At 34.5% G+C, this 18,047-nt stretch overlaps 1 protein-coding gene across 1 annotated transcript in view; it reads right to left on the bottom strand.

Annotated features, from left to right (window-relative positions):
• Positions 1-18,047, bottom strand: part of VPS13A (vacuolar protein sorting 13 homolog A) — a 102,317-nt gene that overhangs the window by 73,196 nt on the left and 11,074 nt on the right. The window contains exons 5-22 of the mRNA XM_054397481.1: positions 17,754-17,855; positions 16,990-17,099; positions 16,629-16,688; positions 15,615-15,674; positions 15,341-15,421; positions 14,844-14,901; positions 13,115-13,242; positions 12,823-12,929; positions 12,087-12,258; positions 11,668-11,730; positions 9,864-9,999; positions 9,088-9,182; positions 8,184-8,326; positions 6,440-6,641; positions 6,243-6,357; positions 4,576-4,712; positions 1,489-1,621; positions 67-184 (exon numbers count right to left, since the gene is read on the bottom strand). Of these exons, the coding sequence (XP_054253456.1) occupies positions 67-184; positions 1,489-1,621; positions 4,576-4,712; positions 6,243-6,357; positions 6,440-6,641; positions 8,184-8,326; positions 9,088-9,182; positions 9,864-9,999; positions 11,668-11,730; positions 12,087-12,258; positions 12,823-12,929; positions 13,115-13,242; positions 14,844-14,901; positions 15,341-15,421; positions 15,615-15,674; positions 16,629-16,688; positions 16,990-17,099; positions 17,754-17,855 (2,020 nt within the window). The remainder of the gene's footprint in view (positions 1-66; positions 185-1,488; positions 1,622-4,575; positions 4,713-6,242; positions 6,358-6,439; positions 6,642-8,183; positions 8,327-9,087; positions 9,183-9,863; positions 10,000-11,667; positions 11,731-12,086; positions 12,259-12,822; positions 12,930-13,114; positions 13,243-14,843; positions 14,902-15,340; positions 15,422-15,614; positions 15,675-16,628; positions 16,689-16,989; positions 17,100-17,753; positions 17,856-18,047) is intronic.

The raw sequence follows: 18,047 nt of genomic DNA, 5'->3' as shown, positions 1-18,047 counted from the left end.
CTCTCCTCTCCCTATTAAAGTAATTTACCATAAAATTTCAAAATAGAAAAAAAAAGAAACACATACTTGGGCATTCTTGCATCAGTAACAACCATAGCCCTGCTAAATTCCACTTTTACATCCAAGGGCTGCAGGATATGCTGAGATGAGTATTTCAGCTTCCGAGCCTCTTGCCAGTTCTCATCTAAAAGAAAGAAAACCTTTGGTTTAAATATCAAGAGATTCTCTCTCATTACACATATCACAGAATTAAAATATCTGGTATAGGTTAGTATCTAATGCTAAAAATGTAGGTGATAATCTCTTACAGTTCTATCAATACATGTATATCATACAGGATCCAAATTTCAGATATATGGGACTGCTTTATAATTTCTACCATCCACATATGAACAGCTACCCTACCTACCCTGCAGACTCCTAAGGGTCAAATTCCTAACATGCACAACATAGGGAGTTTAGGATGGTTAAGAATCAAATGCTTAAGTCTTCTTTCTATAAGGTTATGACTTTGAATACTCTTAGCTCCCAAAGTACTAGTAAAAGTTTTCTCTAATAAAGGATTGTACTGGTTTAGAGTTCGCAACACAAGAAGGACATGTATCTGTTGGAGAGAGTAAGGACATGGATCTGTTGGAGAGAGTAAGGACATGGATCTGTTGGAGAGGATCCAGAGGAGGGCCACGAAGATGATCAGAGGACTGGAGCACCTCCCCTATAAGGACAGGCTCAGAGAGTTGGGTCAGTTCAAGAGGAAGCTACAGGAGGCCTTTTACTGGCCTTCCAGTACCTGAAGGGGGCCTACAAGAAAGCTGGAGAGGGACTATTTACAAGAGCCTATGCAGATAGCACAAGGGGCAATGTTTTCAAACTGAAGCAGGGTAGATTTAGATTGGACACTAGGAGGAAGTTCTTTACTCTCAGGGTGGTGAGGTACCGAATGGGTTGCCCAAAGAAGTTGTGACCACTTCATGCTTTGACGTGTTTAAAACCAGTCTGGAGCAACCTGGTCCAGTGGGAGGTGTCCCTGCCTATGGCAGGAGCATTGGAACTATATGATATTCCAACTCAAGCCATTCTATATGATTCTGTGATTCTGATCCTTTTTCTGCACTCACAAGATGATCAAAACTACAGCTACTCATGCATTTTGCTTTAAATTTGAGAGAGAAGGAAAAAGCACTCAAGAAAAAACATAATAAATAAATAGACTCTTGCAGTTATTATACTACAAACTGAATCATGTATCTTCAAAAATAAGGGATTTATTAGAAGAGGTTTTATTTAATAAAATCTAAAAATTAAAGCTTTATTAAAGGCCTAAATGCATGTTCTGGAAATACGTAACATATTCATAGGATTGAGTTTAGAACACAAGTTTAAAGAAGTATGTTCCAAAGATTCTCCTCTACTACAGTTTTAAAAAGTGCATCAACCACCCAAATATTTTTACACATATAGAGAAATACTACTTTCATGAGCACTTACCATGCTTGCTGTACAGTAACTGTATACTGCTGAGCTGGATATCAAAACTGTCATAAGCTCTTGACATTATATCTTCAATAGTGCTTTGTCCTACTTTTAGTTCTGATAAGTCAGAACGACTTTTGCTTTCCATCTTAAAAAAGTCACAAGAAAGTGCAAGTCATTTTCAAAAATATTCAGAGCATTAATCCTACAAATACTTGATCCTATCATGACAAAAGATTAAAGTCCTCATGATAAAGGGACAGACGCTTACAAGTATTACAGCAGGGAAGATATCTAAAATTAGTAGCCTCTAGTTAAACAAAAAAAAAAAAGAGTATTAAACTCTCTCCTTCAAGGAAAGAAACAAGACAAAAAATTAATATCTATTAGGTTGTACACAATATACTTTGAATTTAGTATTTTCCTTTAATAAGTGGCTTATACCCTAAAGTATAAAGTCTCAAACTCTTCATAATAATTAAAATTACTTTTGGGGGCTTTAAATCAAAAAATACTATTGCTTCAATTGTCTCAGAAATACTAAACCTATTTTTCAATCCATTTTAAATAGAATAAAAGGGAAAAGGAGGTTTGAATTGTTCATCATCATGTTCAATGTCTTTGGTATCAGTCAATATTCCTTTGACATGGCTTTATCCATACTGCTTTGGTATTTTACATTTTTTGTGTACCTTTTTTGCTGTTCATCTCTGATGAAATGTTACTGTCCTCATCCTCAAATGTTTAACAATTTCGAATTCGTATCTCTTTTTATTATTAGATTCAGATTATCTAATCTAATGAACTATGACTACCTTTACAGTAAAAATAACTTGCATATTGAAAATACAGAATTACAAAATTAATACTGCCTGTTCAACTTTTATTAAGTCCACTTACATATCTGCATTGAGATTCAGTTTTAATTTTTTATGCCATTTTTCCCCTGGGACTTGACCCTATCTAGTACATAACTGAGAGAAAAACACTATTTGTTTTGTATTAAGCATATTCTTTCAACTACTGACTTGCATCTCACCTAAGCATCTATCGATGGAAGTGAAAACAGAATTAATCACATCCTGAAAAGCATCTAACCTTTGTATTTTGTTATTGCCCAATTCCTTTCTATTGCTTTCTAATTTCTATTAAAGTACAGGAAACAACCCAAGAGTCACATTCACAGAGAAAGTTACTCATCCATTTCAGGAAAAAAAAAATTTTAAAAATCACAGAAACATTTACTGGAGTCTGATTTCCAAACTTACTCATCCACGTATTATCTTGATGGGAATTCCTTATGGGTGAAGAACAGCAGTAAGGCTGTTCTACTCCCTCCCTCCACCAGAGCTAGGAGGCTGTGTCATGCACCCAACCAATAAGCAGTTTGATACTGAACTCTGCAAAGAGCCCAAAAATTATAAGAATTCAGAACAGCTGGTAAAACTATTAGTTACTGAAAAAAGTGATCCAGCTGTAAATCCAGGTTTTTTTACTGTGTACACACCAATGTCTTTCACTAAGTCCACCTACCGAAGCAACTGTTATACTGCACCTGGGGCAGAGCAACCCCAGGTATAACCCCTGTTATCAGTACAGGCAGGAGGATGGATTGAAAGCACCCCTGTGAAGGAGGGCTTGGGGATACCGAAGGATGGAAAGCTGGGCATGAGCTGACACTGTGTGTTCACAGCCAACAAAACCAGGCTAGATTCTAACAGAAACTCAGGTGCTTAGAATGTTATTTGTGGCAGGGACATCAAAAATTTACTTTACTAGATTTTAAGCTTCTGTGGCAAATACAACTGCCCTGACAAAAACACAAAAGCCTGAAACACTTGACAAATGGCTGAGGCTTGCTAAAGGCTGATAAAGATTAACCGGTCACCTCGCAGATATTAATCAGTGCCTCTGTTCCCACACTCTCACCCTGCTCGTGCAGTTATATGGGCTCAACCATATAGAACTGACCATATTGCATCCTCAAGGCAGGACTCCTTGAGAAGTCCTGCTACAGAGCCATTTTGAGTTGGTCTCGTCAATACAAGCAGTCTTGCAGTTGGATCTTTTCCCCTCAGAATGGGACATCATCTAACAAACTTCCACAAATTGAATGACTCCTGACCCCACCTGCGGCTAAAGAATGTTTTGGGTACCCTTGAGTGGAAGATCTCCCATTTACGAGTAAGGGGGCACACATTTTGGTTCATCTTTCTAGAAAGAATATTCCTTAAAGCTTAAGGTTAAAGCTTAATTGGTTGTGCAGCAGGATATTCCCAGCTGACATCTGAACATGTGATTCAATTGTGTTGGAAGGAGTGATGGGTAATTCTGATTACAATAAATCTCATTTTTGGGTAGCTGTTGCTGTCTGTTTTGCAGGTACATCCACAGCAGCTTTGAAATAGATTCTTATTAAAAAAGCACGTAAGACAAGCTCAACAAATAATAAGTGGCAGAACTATTCTCACCCAGAGTACAAGTTAAAAAAAAATGTCTACATACATGTAAGATCATTTGTCTCAAGAGAATACGAGTTCACCAATGAGTAAGAAGATGGATAATAACAAGCAGAAAGTCTTTTCTGTGATTTTATAGTGTTAAATTTATAATTTATAATTTAAAATACATCATTAAACTACCTTCCTGACTTTTCCCTTTATATCTCTAATATATCTCTAATTTTATTTAATTTCAGAAATTGCCAGTATTTGTTTAGTTTTCTTATTCTGAAGTAAACTGAATGACCAAAAGGTAATCAGTAACAAGAATAACGGTAATATTAAAAACAAGACCACCACTTAATCCTGTAAGAGTTTACTGGCTTATATTCTAACATGAAACGTTGTTTAAGATATTCCACAAAGAATCAATTGTGATTCACTTCAGGCGAGGATTATTATTTTGACCTAAAAGAATCTACATAGAGTTCTGTAATTTCTGTCTTGGCTGAAAAGCAATTTAAAATAAATACCCAACACAGAAACTACAGGAGGAACTTTTACTTAACATAATCACAAAATAGAAGTTAAGAAACTGGAAAAAACACATAAAAGCCAAATTATTATTTTTAGGAAGTAACTTCACAAAGGAAATAAATACCTTAAGACTACCAAGATCCAGAAGTAGTAAGTTTGATGCACAGTCATAGAATCCTTTTTGTGGAACAATGATGTATGAGGCCATGAGATTTATTTTGAGGTCAAGAATTTTCTGAGTTTCAATAACATACAACAAACCTGAAAAATAATATAATTAGTAAATACAAATAAAGTGACCCATAGAGAAGGTATAAGAAGAAATTCATGTTTAACTTTAAATGAGCTGGGAATGCTAGACAACTTAAGCTTATTTGCAGGTACAGATGCTCTTCAAATTTCTTCTGAGCCAGTAATTAATAGGTAGTCTTTAAGAAAACACCACAAAGACAAAATGATGATAGCAAAGAATGCTAACGGCAAGTAGAAAGAGCAACATGGCACATAAAAATCCAAACAAGATTCACACTCAGAGATGTTGAGAATTGAAATGTGTACTGCAACTTGGCAATTGCTGAGTTAATCCACTATGCTCTCTAAATTTAAGAATGTAAATTGTTCCAGAAGTTCTTATTGGGATCATCCAAATGTCACTGGCCAAACTGCTAGCACCGTTACCACTGAGATACTGAAATTTACGCTGATTACGCAGACAGTCATCTCTACCTTGAGATGTTAAAAATGAGTAAATATAAGGACTTACAACAACTCTATTTAAAAAGCATGCAATTAGTTGGAAAATTCAGACTGTGAGAACATTTGAGATCAAATTCTGAAGAGGAATCAATTAAGTTATCACTGAAAACTGCTTTAGGATGCAGCCACAACCTGTTAAATATTTACCCGGTGCACAGAGAGATAACTTATGAACATTACATGACACTGCAGCACACTCACAATGGTAATAAAACAAATAGAACTGTTCCAACATTATAAAAAGTTGTCCCACCACAGGAAAGACAGATTATTAGTCAATGAAGAACTGGCTGGAGGCACACTTCAGGATTTGCAAGATGACATGACTTGGATTAACAAGATTGAGGTTTGGTTGTTTTTTTTTTTCCAGTTTTAAATCCTAATTGTATTCCAGTTGAGTGGACTTTCTTTTTTCTTTCATTTGGAAGTGAATATACTTCCCATATACAGCCCATAAACTGAACTCTGGGAAGCTTCTGTAACATCCTTTAGTGGTGCTGAAAATCGTAACTACTTTGGTGTAGCAAGTTCCTTCACTGCTGCAGTTCGCAGCTGCACAATAATTTCCAGTTACCATCTATTGCTTGAAAGGAAAGTGTTGAAAGTCCTGAAAGCAAACAACTCTGGAAAGATTAAGGGGTTTCACTGGAGGACCAATATTTCAGTACAAATTTTTAAAAGAGTAAAAACCAAAATTAAGGCCATTTAGATACTCAGATGAACACAGCAGCAAAGCTGGAAGTTAACAAACTGTTTTTAACCCTGCATGGAGTACAACAGGAAAATTACTGAAATAGCACCTTAGAGTGTGGAGCTTAAAGAAAACTGAAGTTCAAAAACATACAGACATAAAATTATCCAAACCCTAGAAGAAATGCTTTGTAATAAGACTGAAGAATTAAACTTCTTCAGGTGTTGTCTTAGAAAGCTAAGACTTGGATCTGTGTACCTCCATAGGGATATAGGTAATGCTTCTATGTTCCTAGAATCTAAAATTTGTCTGTGTGTGCAATCAGAAGAGCATGCAGCACTTGCCTGTTGATGTTTTTTCACGGAATTCTTCAAGTTTCATCAGAGTTGCTGATGTCAATTGTTCTAAATGTACATCTTTTGGAGGCCTGAAGAAATCCACTAAGCTATTTATTGTCATCTATTGAAGCAAAAAATACATGGCAAGTTTACTTTTAAGTAAAATTTTTCAAGATGCGTAACTTAATAAAATATGTACTCACTGCATCATATACTATTTCCAGTGGCTGTGATTCTATTCGAAGCCTCTGATCCGCTTTCTCATCCAAAGGATTAGTCTCAAACATTATGCTTAAGAGTGAAGTACTCTTGTCTGAATAGATTGTTCGAGAAGACAGGAGACAGGGTGTACACTTTTCTCGGGACACACCTGTAACTTCAAGTGAGGTAATTTTTGTTTCAAATCTGTAAAAAAAAGTGAACAGCATATTCAGATAACGTACCTTTCTGGCTAAGTACAATTAGATAGTAAGGGTAAAAGAATGAGCTGAAAGACAAAAAAAAAAACCCAACATATCTCTACCCTATCCCAAATACAAATAGCTCAGTCTAAGGCTGTAACAAACATATTTACATATGTGTTTTCCATTTCATTATCTTCTGTGTCTACTAGCAACCCATGGCTAAATAAGAGAGAGAGTTATTTGCTTCATATACGTTTAATAAGGACAAGTATCAGGACAGAAAAGACACATGCAAATGTAGATTCTGTAGTATGACCTCAGGACATAGATGTGGAACAGATACAGCAGGGAAGAAAAGGTTCCAGTGTAGAAAAACAAAAGAATGCCACAAGAAGTGCACACGATTACTCATTAGTCTGAGAAAGCATTTTTCAGTTGTTGAATTTTTTTTTTCAATACTTATTCCACCTCTTTAACAGCTCTCAACTGAAGTCCTGTATCGTCCAGCGCTCAAAAGAAAACATTTCACCATAAAAAACATAACATTTTCTCCTCCTTTTCCAAGTACAATAGCATTACTAGGTCCATTTAGATGGAGAGGAGAACACAAAACAAAACTTTAAAAAGTTATCCATAGAAATCACCAAGATCAATAGCATCTTCCTAGACTAATAAGCCCCAAAGTAAAAGGGACACATTTTAAAACTGGAAGGCTACCCTCCTCTGGAGTTAAGTCATTATATTTGAAACTAAAACAAAATATTTCAGATTGTTGCTTTTTGTCATTGACAGGGCACAAAATCAAGAAAAAAAAAAATCAGGTACAGTTTCCTCTGCAAATCTAAAAGCTCAGCTGAAAACGCAGGAATGTTTTTTCCGTCATGTTAAATGCCCATACGCAAGCAGTTACAAGGTCACCTTGCTGAGATTAAATTTCGAAAGGAGTAACAGTCACTTCTCAAAGTAAGAAACAAGTTAGTAGCTGGACTGCTTGTACATCACAATGATAAGCTGAAAGGCAGGTGAAACTCTGTATTGCCACAAAAAAGATAATTTAATTATGGAAACAGTATCCATTCAGTTTGTCCATCAGCTGCAGGGTAATTCTATCAAATTGCACAAGAATCATAGAATCATTTCAGTTGGATAAGATCTCTGAGATTACTGAGTCCAACCGTCAACCTAACACCACTACGGCTATTAAACCATGACCCAAAGTGCCATGTCCACATGTCGTTTGAACACCTCTAAGGACAGCAACTCTAACAGTTATCTGGGCAGCCCATTGCAATGCCTGAACATTCTTTCATTAAAGATATGTTTCCTAATAACCAATCTCAACCTCCTCAGGCAAAATTTGACACCATTTTGTCTTGTTCTACAGTAGGGAAAAACAGCCAATATCCACCTCACCGCAATCTCCTTTCACGTTGAAATGACAGTGAAAAATAGAAGTTAATCATCATAACAGAGCATTAAGCCGGCTATTAGACATCATCCACATCTTGTGACAAACAAAACCAGTTTGACAGAGAAAGTTCACCTTATTGCTTGTGCACCTGGTCGCTGGGTAAATACTGTACTCAAGCCAGTTAATGCAAATTTTACCAGCTCAGGAGTTTGGTTGTTTTCTCTTATTGATATAGACATGCTTAATAACTTCACAGAGAACTTCATGGCTTCATACTAGATATGAAGGAAAAACAACACTGCATTATAAAATATATTCATATATATTTTTATACTGTTTATAAAAAGAGATTGAAACCACAAGTACTATTCTGATAGTATTTTTCCTAGTGCTATAAATAACTTGCATCACAGCTGGTGTAAAATTTCCAAATAGTTACTACTGAGAGACAGCGACACAGCAAGCATAGACTACGCTTACAAGTACATGTGTTTGATGTCCCTACACCACACTTTGAGATAAAGGGCCTCTAACACACAGCTGGAAGGCAGACCATTGCAACATGCATGGGATCTTGACTATTGCAGAATGGATAAAAAATGCTGCTACTCCTCACTACAGTCTTTCAGTCAGCTCTTTCCTTATATATTTACCTACACTACCTCACGTACTATCGCTCATATTTAAGATTCCAGTGAATTACTTAGTGCACTTAATTTCTGAAAATTGTAAGAAGATATATGAAGCATTTAGTAACAGTACAGTCCTTACATGACTTTATTCTAGCTTTAGCGAGCAAAACTTCATTCTGAACTTTTTTAGCACATCCAAAGTAAGGCCCATAACCACTTTCCTGAAACTACATCTAAAGATGTTCTGCTCTGCACAAAGACAGCATGCAGTAACTTCACGAAAAAGCATCAGAACTCTTGTCAAATAAAGAGACAGAACTTCAGTTAATTTTTTAAATTATTTCCTATTTTTTAAGTACATAAAGCTATCAATTGTTAGGTATTGTAGTCAGCTATGACTTAACTGATTTTGGAAGAGTTGGATCCACAGCTGTTTCACTATATCCAATCGCTGCATAAAGTTTAGCCTTCTCCTCAAGTGTCATCAGCTCTTCAAGACCTGCCACATTGCAAGAGGTTAGTTAATATAAGTATCTGAAAAAAATAAATAGTTACACATTTTCCAGTGCTTGGTAGCTCTATGACATAAAGTAGATATTGTCAACATTGTCCTGAATTCATAAAAGCAAAAAAAATGACGTTAAAAGCAATGTCCCGAGTCTCCTACAGTATGCTTGAAAATGCAGTTATACTTTTAGTGTGATCTACTCTATTTCCTGGCTTGTTAACTATAGAAGCAACCTTTCGGATTTACTTTGTGTTCCACAGCCTTTACTAGGTGCCCTGTACTTAAGCAAACAAAACTCTAAAGGCACTGCATGAAATATCCAAATTATAAAATGAATGGAAATAAATTATTTACTGTCTATTTGCTGTTAACATTTCCTAGCACTTCCTTCAAATCCCCGTACACAACACACTACACAGACAAATACAAAAACTGTGGCAGGAGGATGCACAAATTGAAGACAGACTTCAGAAAAACTTGGAGAAGGAATAGTAAAATACCTCTGCAACATGTAATTAACAACTTCATCAGCAAAAAAAAAAGAAATGTAAGCATCAAAAATTGAATAGCCCAAATATTAAACAAATCCAAACTTCCATTGCTAAGGATCTATTTATTATTCTAATAAGTTGGATTTAATAATTTTTAAAAAATAGCAATAAATGAACGTACTTGAACCTTTTACTTCTTGCTTCTGTTCATCTTTTTTTCCACCTGACCAGCCCCATATCCAGCTAAACCAGCCACCAGAATTTTCATCATCTTGTTTTACTCCTGGTCTGTAGATTTTTAATCCAGCCTTCGTTGCCTGAAATTAAAAATAATAAACAAGTCATTTTCTTCCTTCTTCTTAATTTTCATAACAAAAGTATAGACCAAAGAAATGCTTTAACACATCAAAACATCATTAGACAACCACTGTAAAGGTGACACGTTTTTTTGTTTTCTTCTAATAATTTTAAGTGCTTCATCGTTTTTACTTGCATAAAATCAACCACCTTTATAAACAAAAAGAGCAAGAAAGAAGTACATGATTTTAAGTCAAATGTTTTCTTATACAGCACATCTTCTTTCCAGCTCTCACCATGGCAAAAAAATGCCACACTATATAGTGCTCTACACATAAGCAATTAAGTGGCCAGCAGAGGCCCCGTTTTACATACTCCTTCTACTTTTCAAGATATATGTCCAGAGCAATAATAATTACAACAATAAACTCATTACACTCTTATAATATTTAAGGATAGAAAACTACTCGTGGATCTGATACATATAAGAGTACAGAAGCACTTCTTTCTCTTACATTCATTACTTTAACAACCGGGGGATGTCCTGTCTGATGCCAGAGATGATTCCAATACTAGGTCCTCACAGAAAGTGCTAACTACATCCAGACTTGACCACCAGACATTTAGCATAAGGTATGGCAAACAACCACCAAGCAATTTAAGAGCCAGAGGAGTGGACCATGCTCATTATTTTCCTTCATGACTAGCATGATTTGCAAGGATACAAACATAAATAAATCAGAGATGCTCTAATGAATGTGATACCCCAAAGTGATTAAAAGAGGGATCCTTTCTCAGCATTAAAAAATCCCAAGATCTCTCTGCAACACAGCTAGGGAAAACAGCTGGCTGTAAATCAGAACTTTATAGGGATTCGTCACTTGTATTCACCTATAGGCCAGTGGAAAGCAGGACTTACCAAAAAACCAAAAACTTCTGAAATTTTAGTATCAGTTCACTTCAGAGAGATAAGCAACAACACAAGGCCTCAAAAATGTTTGAACAAAATCCTGCAAAGTCCACTTCATAAAGGATACTGCTTACTTTTGTCACATTGATTATTAATGGAGAAAGACCAGAGATTCCAGAAAGCCTGAACAGCTTTCCGTTCAGTCTCATCAAATGACACTCACACATAGTGGAAACTAGGAAAAACAAGGCTAAAAAATTAAGTTTGCTACTCAAGTCACATTATTTTGCCCGATTGTGATTCTCTATTTAAATGCATTCTATACTTGCTACATTCAGAATATCAAGTGCAAATAGTAACTAAATGCCAACATACTACACAGCTACACATACGGATGCTCAGCCTACGTAACAGGGTACCAGGAAAGGAAAGTAATGAACTAATGGTCTAGCTTGTTGGGATGAAGCAAAATAGCCTGAAGCTTTGCATATAATCACTTCCAAATTATCCTATCATCCTTTGACTGTAATCTCCAAAGTAGACTTCCTACCAAAAGTGGAAAGAAATTTATCCCAGATCAGTTATTTTGAAGCAGCAGTATATGGAGCTATTTAATTTTTGTTCAATCACATGAAACTAACTAAGGCTTATAATATGAAATACAAAATACTGGGAAAATAGAAAGACTGTAGGATGAACAATTCAGTGCATCTGCCTAAAATTTCCACAATCTCATGTTGCAGTTACTTTTAGACTCAGTTAAATGATGACATTTTACCTCAACTTCTGCTTGTTGCCTTGCCAGAGTGATGTTAAAAATATCCAAGCCCTTTTCGAATTCCTAAAAAGGAGGTGAGAAATTATTTTTTGACAATTTCATTTGGTTAGACTTCACAGCTCAGTTCTACAGGAAATGACACTAAACAACTCTTTCAGTGCAATCCAAGTTATCCTGCTCAAGATGAAAACTTAAATCTGGAAAAGCACATAAATTTAAGATTTTGTTCACTGCAAATACAATAATTATCTAATAAATTTGTTAATAATCCTCACAGAGAAAGGTACTGATGAACTTATGAGTCTGGCAACTGTAAATTTGGTATTAACTCACTAACACAGAAACATGTAAACATTTACACTTAGGAAAATAGCAAGATGGACAGCATTTAATTAAGCCTTGAATGGAAGATGGCTGACCTCCAACAATTTTAAGATTTCTTCATTAGGTTTTTTTGATGTTATCTTTGTTTTATACATCTCTTTATAGTTCTTCACTTGCTTTCTATGGTACCAAATACGTTCCCATGACCACATTTGGAGCTTCGGTTGAACGTTTACTTCAAGGACGCCATAAATAACATATTTCCACCTAAACGCAAAGACAAATTAAGTATAGTTTACATCTCTTCTAGTATACTGAAAAGATACCTAGAGCTATACAGACGCCCACTATTTGACAGGCTGCAAGTTCCTAAAGTTAAAAAATAACTTTGTACAAAAAGTAGCCACAAATACGTATGTGTGTGAATAATCAAAACTTCAGAAGAACCAAAACTCAGTTCTTCTGAAACCAAATATCTACTATCTATGTTGAAAAGGTTTGTTTACTTTAAGGTAACAATATTCTTGCAATGGCACTTAACATATAATGGAGCCTCCTTCATTAAAACAGCCAGAGTATTAAAACACTATCCAACTTAAGTTTTTGATAATGGTCTTTAAGATGGCAAAAGCAGAATTTCAAATATTGTGACCTTTGATTTGAGGTTCTCACCAACGTTCCTTAAAATTCCTATCTTAAGAAAACCAAACAAAACCAAAATATTTTTTCAGGAGGAAGTGAGCTCTAACCTCCTGAAGTAAGAAACAATCTGTTGGCAATTTATTTAAATTAATAACTAAAAAATTATTTTTAAAGCCTGGGGTGGCCTACCATGTCTTGGCATTGTTATGTAATGGAACATCAGGTCTGTACTTCCTATATGGCAGATTTCGAGTCATCATATCAATAGACTCAAGAAGCTCCATAACACTGAAGTACTAAAAAACAAACAAAACAAACTGGTCGTTATTTTCTGAGCACAAAATGAATCAAGCTTCCTTTTAAAATGAAAATAGTGTACAAAGAAAAAAAGATTAAGAAGGAAATTGATTATGTTTATTATAAAATTTCAGACTGCTTTTTTATTATGTAATGTATATCACTTCAGGAAAACAGTTTGTACCTGTGGCTTATTGAATTCCACAGTTATATCCTGTAAATTTATATCTAAATCCATTTTCGGTGACGAAATGTCAACATCAGATCGAGGATTCATAAGGAGTTTGGCTTTAGCTGAAATTGGGCGGAATACTAAAAAACAGAAGTTGACATAAAAAGTGCAATTAAGTTATTTAAAACTGTCCTAAATGATACAGAATATTTATCAGATCAAGTTATACCAGATTAACCTTTTGAAAAATGCTAGACTTCAAAACATGAAAACTTCAGTATAACTTAAAATATAACCCAGTCCGTACTCAATTCTCTATTTCGTTCTAGCAACATTTGTCATTTTCACAAAATTTCCTGTATGCAGCATTACACAGCAAATGTTTCAAATAACAGTTTATATTTGCAACATTTTTTTTACTAAAATATAAGCTATCTATAGTATGAGACAGTTTCAGATGTAACATGTATTTCAATGCAATCCCTATTCCACAAGGATTATTCTTAAAGTTGCTGATGTTTTACACTCTTCAATAAATTATAGTCACAACAGAGGACAAAACCAAACATTCCACATTTCTAAATCCAAGCCCAAGTTAGCATGGAAAAAATCAATATAAATCCCATGTAAAGCCAAGCGTATCACATGAAAAATATTCAGAGCAGAAATGTTTTATCCTTCCCACAATTTGGCAGTATCAGGCACTCAGTATAGCCTTCAGAATCCATGTATAGTTTCAAATTTTCCATCTGTTTCAGCATTTTATCTAACTTAAATTTGTATAAATCATATTTCTATCAAACAAAATTCCTTTGATTTCAATAGAAATATTGGTAGACCATCTATGTAACAAATAATCTAAATTCAATGAATGCTCATACAAGTGGAAATAGGCATTTTTCATACTAATTTCTATTTGTTTCATTTTAAGACCTGCAATTCTCATGAAGATTATTTTATTTTTATCTACACATTTTATATGGCACCATCTCTATTACTCCTCCCCATATTTAGCTTCCTAAATTTCATTCTTCATTCTTCTTATGTGTTAGCATTTTGCATTTACTTCAAACAGAAGCAGACTTTGTGCTTATGACCTTTCTATCAATGTCTCAGTATAAAGAGTTGCTGTAAAAGAGCCAAAAATTTTAATTTGCTGTAGAACATCAGAATGTGGTAATTCTTTAAATATCTGTATCTCTGATGGCACTGCTGAATTGTAAATCCTATATCCAGCAATTTTGCATACAACTATTTCGAACTTCTATGAAAATACTTAATGTTTAAACTTGTTTTCTTGTAAACAGAAGACCTGCAGAATGGCAACACTAAATAAACAAATTGATGTTTCAGAGCTGTGTAGTCACCATTTCCACCCCTAATAAAAACAATAAACTTCAAGTAAGGCAGGTGACCTAAAAACAAGCTACTACTCTTAATCAACCTGATTCACAAAACTTAGATGATGCATGTAATTGTTCACATCAATGGATGTGAACACAGAATTATTTATATGACATTCCATTAGACTAATACATGACTCGAGTCATATTTTAATCAAACCCTTTGTTAATGCTACACCTATGGCACAGTATTCACTGTCAGAGAGGGTACTCCCACAAAAGAACTAAACTGCACTCACTCCTTGGTAAGATTTTTCAGCAAGAGCCAAAAAAGGAACCTCTGAGAGACACTGAAAATTAGTAGTACACATATACATTATAAATATAAAACCACTCACCAAAATCATAACCTTCTGGAATCACATTGTGGCTGGCAACTCCCTGTTTTAAGTTAACCTGCATATACACACATTTAAAAATTAAGTTGCATTTTTATTTCATAATACAGTTTTTAAATATAAACTGTTAACATTTAATACAAGTTTCAGATAATCCCTTTGGTACATAGTACAATTCAAAATACTCATTTATATTTTGAAGAGAGTATGAATTCTATTTTTGGCTCATAAAAGATCACTGAACAGTAAAATAACCACATATTGTGTATAATTTTGTAACCAGTAAAGGACTTTTTTTTTTCCAGTTTCCTCAGATGAGTATTTTACTTCCATCAATAAAAACCTTAGCATTCACGCTTTTTCCTAAAGAACCTGTGAATAACAAGACAATTCTCCAGAATACTGACACAAAGGGGGGCAGAACCGAATCTGGAGTACACTCTAAGCTTCACAGTATCAGCTAGAATACTAGATACATTATTTCATGCTTTACTTACCAATGATTCCTCACAACCACCATGGTAGAACATCTCCGATTTCACATTCCAGTAAGCAAAAAGGTTATCCAGTCGTACAAGCTGAAAATTGAATAGAACATATGCTTTAACACCTACAAATAAAATATTTAGAATTCTTTGCAAGACTATATAGGCTCTAAAATAAAAGGACACATAGTTACATGTTTTCTTAATCTCACTTTCTGTGCAAAGAACTCCTAATTCATCTTGTTTTATTAATAACTTTTTCTTTAGCATAGAATTTATACTGTACCTTGTAAAACAATTTGGCAGTTTCATCATGTAAACATGGATTCCAATTTTTATCTGAGGTCTGAAAAAAAGAATTAAAGAAAGTTATTTCAGCATCTGTAATACACCAATATTTTATCATCACTGAAACAAACAAGGAACGAAAAAAAAGGACATGATAAATAATGGGACACTATCTTCTGATTTAAGAAGATAAAGCCTTTTCCTTTACACCAATATTATTTTCAGGCAGGTTCTCTGGAAAGAGATAAACAACAGCCTAGAATTTTCATAATTTTTCAAGGCTAATACACCTTAGAAAACTGAAGTAGTAAGAGTATCAGAGCTACTGTTTACTATGAAAAACTGTTTAGGGAAGGGGGCTGGCTAATACCTTTCAATATATTAGGAATGAGTATTTCTAAGACACCTACTTCATTCAGGAGAGTTATTTACTTAGACATATTTTCTTTCTTCTTTCATTTCATGTTAGTTATACAGCAAGAGCTGCTCAGAGCAACTCAGCAGAATAAGTAAATTGCTTTTACTAGGCAATCTTCCAGAAAAAAAAAGACAAATTAAATTACTATTTTGAAATGGAGCTGGCAGATCAAAGAGCTGAGTTCCAGACTGAAACAAGATGCCACCCTCTTTTTTTTCTTTTTTTTTTCCCTCTCTCCCCAACATCTAGTAGTAGGTTTCCTTTCCTTTCTTGGGGCTCATGGCAATTTCAGTAAAATATTCATGAATTCTGAATAGCCCAAATTCAGCAACTCAGAAACCGCAAAGTTTATCAGGCAGAATAAGAACTTCGTCTCAAAAGTCTGTTTTAATCATAGTACTTTACCTTTAACAGCATCCCCACCACAGTATATATGATGCCCAGTTTGATCAGCCAAGATAGTTACCATTGTGCATTGCTCATGAGTATATTTTCATTAGACAGTATGTTACCAGACAGCATAATAATACACAAAAATGTAACTTAACCCATCAGCGCTCATCAACATGCTTTTTCAATTAGCAATAAAATTACCTGCAAACTTAGATTCTGAAGTGAGATGCCGAACGACAAGGGGTTATTCCGATTCGTGATCTAATAGAGCAGGGGTAAAATACCAAAAAATTATTATCCTATGCTTCACATTTAGATATGGAAGTAAACAGACAACAACTGAGAAAATACATATAGCAAAGAGCTGGTAACTGTATCTTTTTTGTACCAAACCATATGCTTAAATATATTTATGCTTTTGTACAATCTTTTTATGTTTTATTTATTTGTTTAAGGCTATGACATTTGCAAAACTTTACTAGGATTCTCTCAATGTGGCATATAATTAGAAGAAAAGAAATCAGGTTCTTAAGTTCACGTAACAGTGCACAAAAGTACTTACATCATCTTCGTAGCGAATATGGATGCTGGAAATCTTCACCTGAAGATTTTTGATGACCTGAGTGACTAGTTTTTCTACAAATGTGTCTTGTTTCTCTTCTTTCACTTTATCTATGTTAAAGAATTTAACATTTTGTTTGCAAGTATTTTTAAAACTAGGGAAAACAATATTAAAGTTTTTATGAAAGATCTCTACATTTTCTATTACACTGCACTTTAGTCATATAAAATCATGTCCTTTATAAATTGTAACATTTAAATCCTCTCACTACAGTCTTAGCTTTTTCACATGCTTCATGACGAATGAAGTTCTAAAGCATTACTGAACTCACTGATACTCAAGGTGACAAATACCTATTTTTTGGAAGTACTAGAAGTTGAATTTAAAATTACAAGACTTAACACATATCAAAGAGCAAATTTAAACAGTCTTTAAAAAGGTTTAACTGTAAAAATTCTTCGCTACTGGCAACAAGCAAAATTGTTTCTAACAAAAGAAGGAGAAAGAAAATATCAGGCAAATTATGACAGAAGTAAACGATATTTCAAAAGCATTATTTACATCTAATAATGTCAATGTTTGAATCTTTTTATTTTCAGGATGCCTATTGTGCAATACCGATGGCAGCTGCACCTAAAAACCTTTAACTAATAGGTTAAGTATCAAAACGAAAAAAAGGAATATAAAACACTCAGTGACAAATCCACCATCTTCCTGGATTAAAATAAAGTGAGTGACATTTTCACATCTTTTCCCACTCTTACCTTGGTCAGCTATTTTCTGCTTTGCTTCCTCTATCCTTTGCAATTCTCTTTGTCTGGCTTCCAAGAGCTGTTTGGCTTCTTTTTCAGCATCATATTTTATGCCTAAATACACAATGTAAAAAGATACAATTAGAAAAAACCTTATACAGTTTTGGAAGATGTCGTTTCAAAAGCAATAATTTTCAGGTTTTGTTAGAAGTCACATAACAGCAAAAAATTAGGTAACTAACCATAAAATACGGAAAGACACTGCACTCCCATTACTTAACTGTACTTGCTAGGAGTATCTACTGA

This window comes from Indicator indicator, chromosome Z, assembly GCF_027791375.1.
Source record: "Indicator indicator isolate 239-I01 chromosome Z, UM_Iind_1.1, whole genome shotgun sequence".
In the NCBI taxonomy this organism is placed as follows: domain Eukaryota; kingdom Metazoa; phylum Chordata; class Aves; order Piciformes; family Indicatoridae; genus Indicator; species Indicator indicator.
The sequence above is the reverse complement of the archived record's forward strand: the minus strand, read 5'-3'. Positions and strand labels throughout refer to the sequence as shown.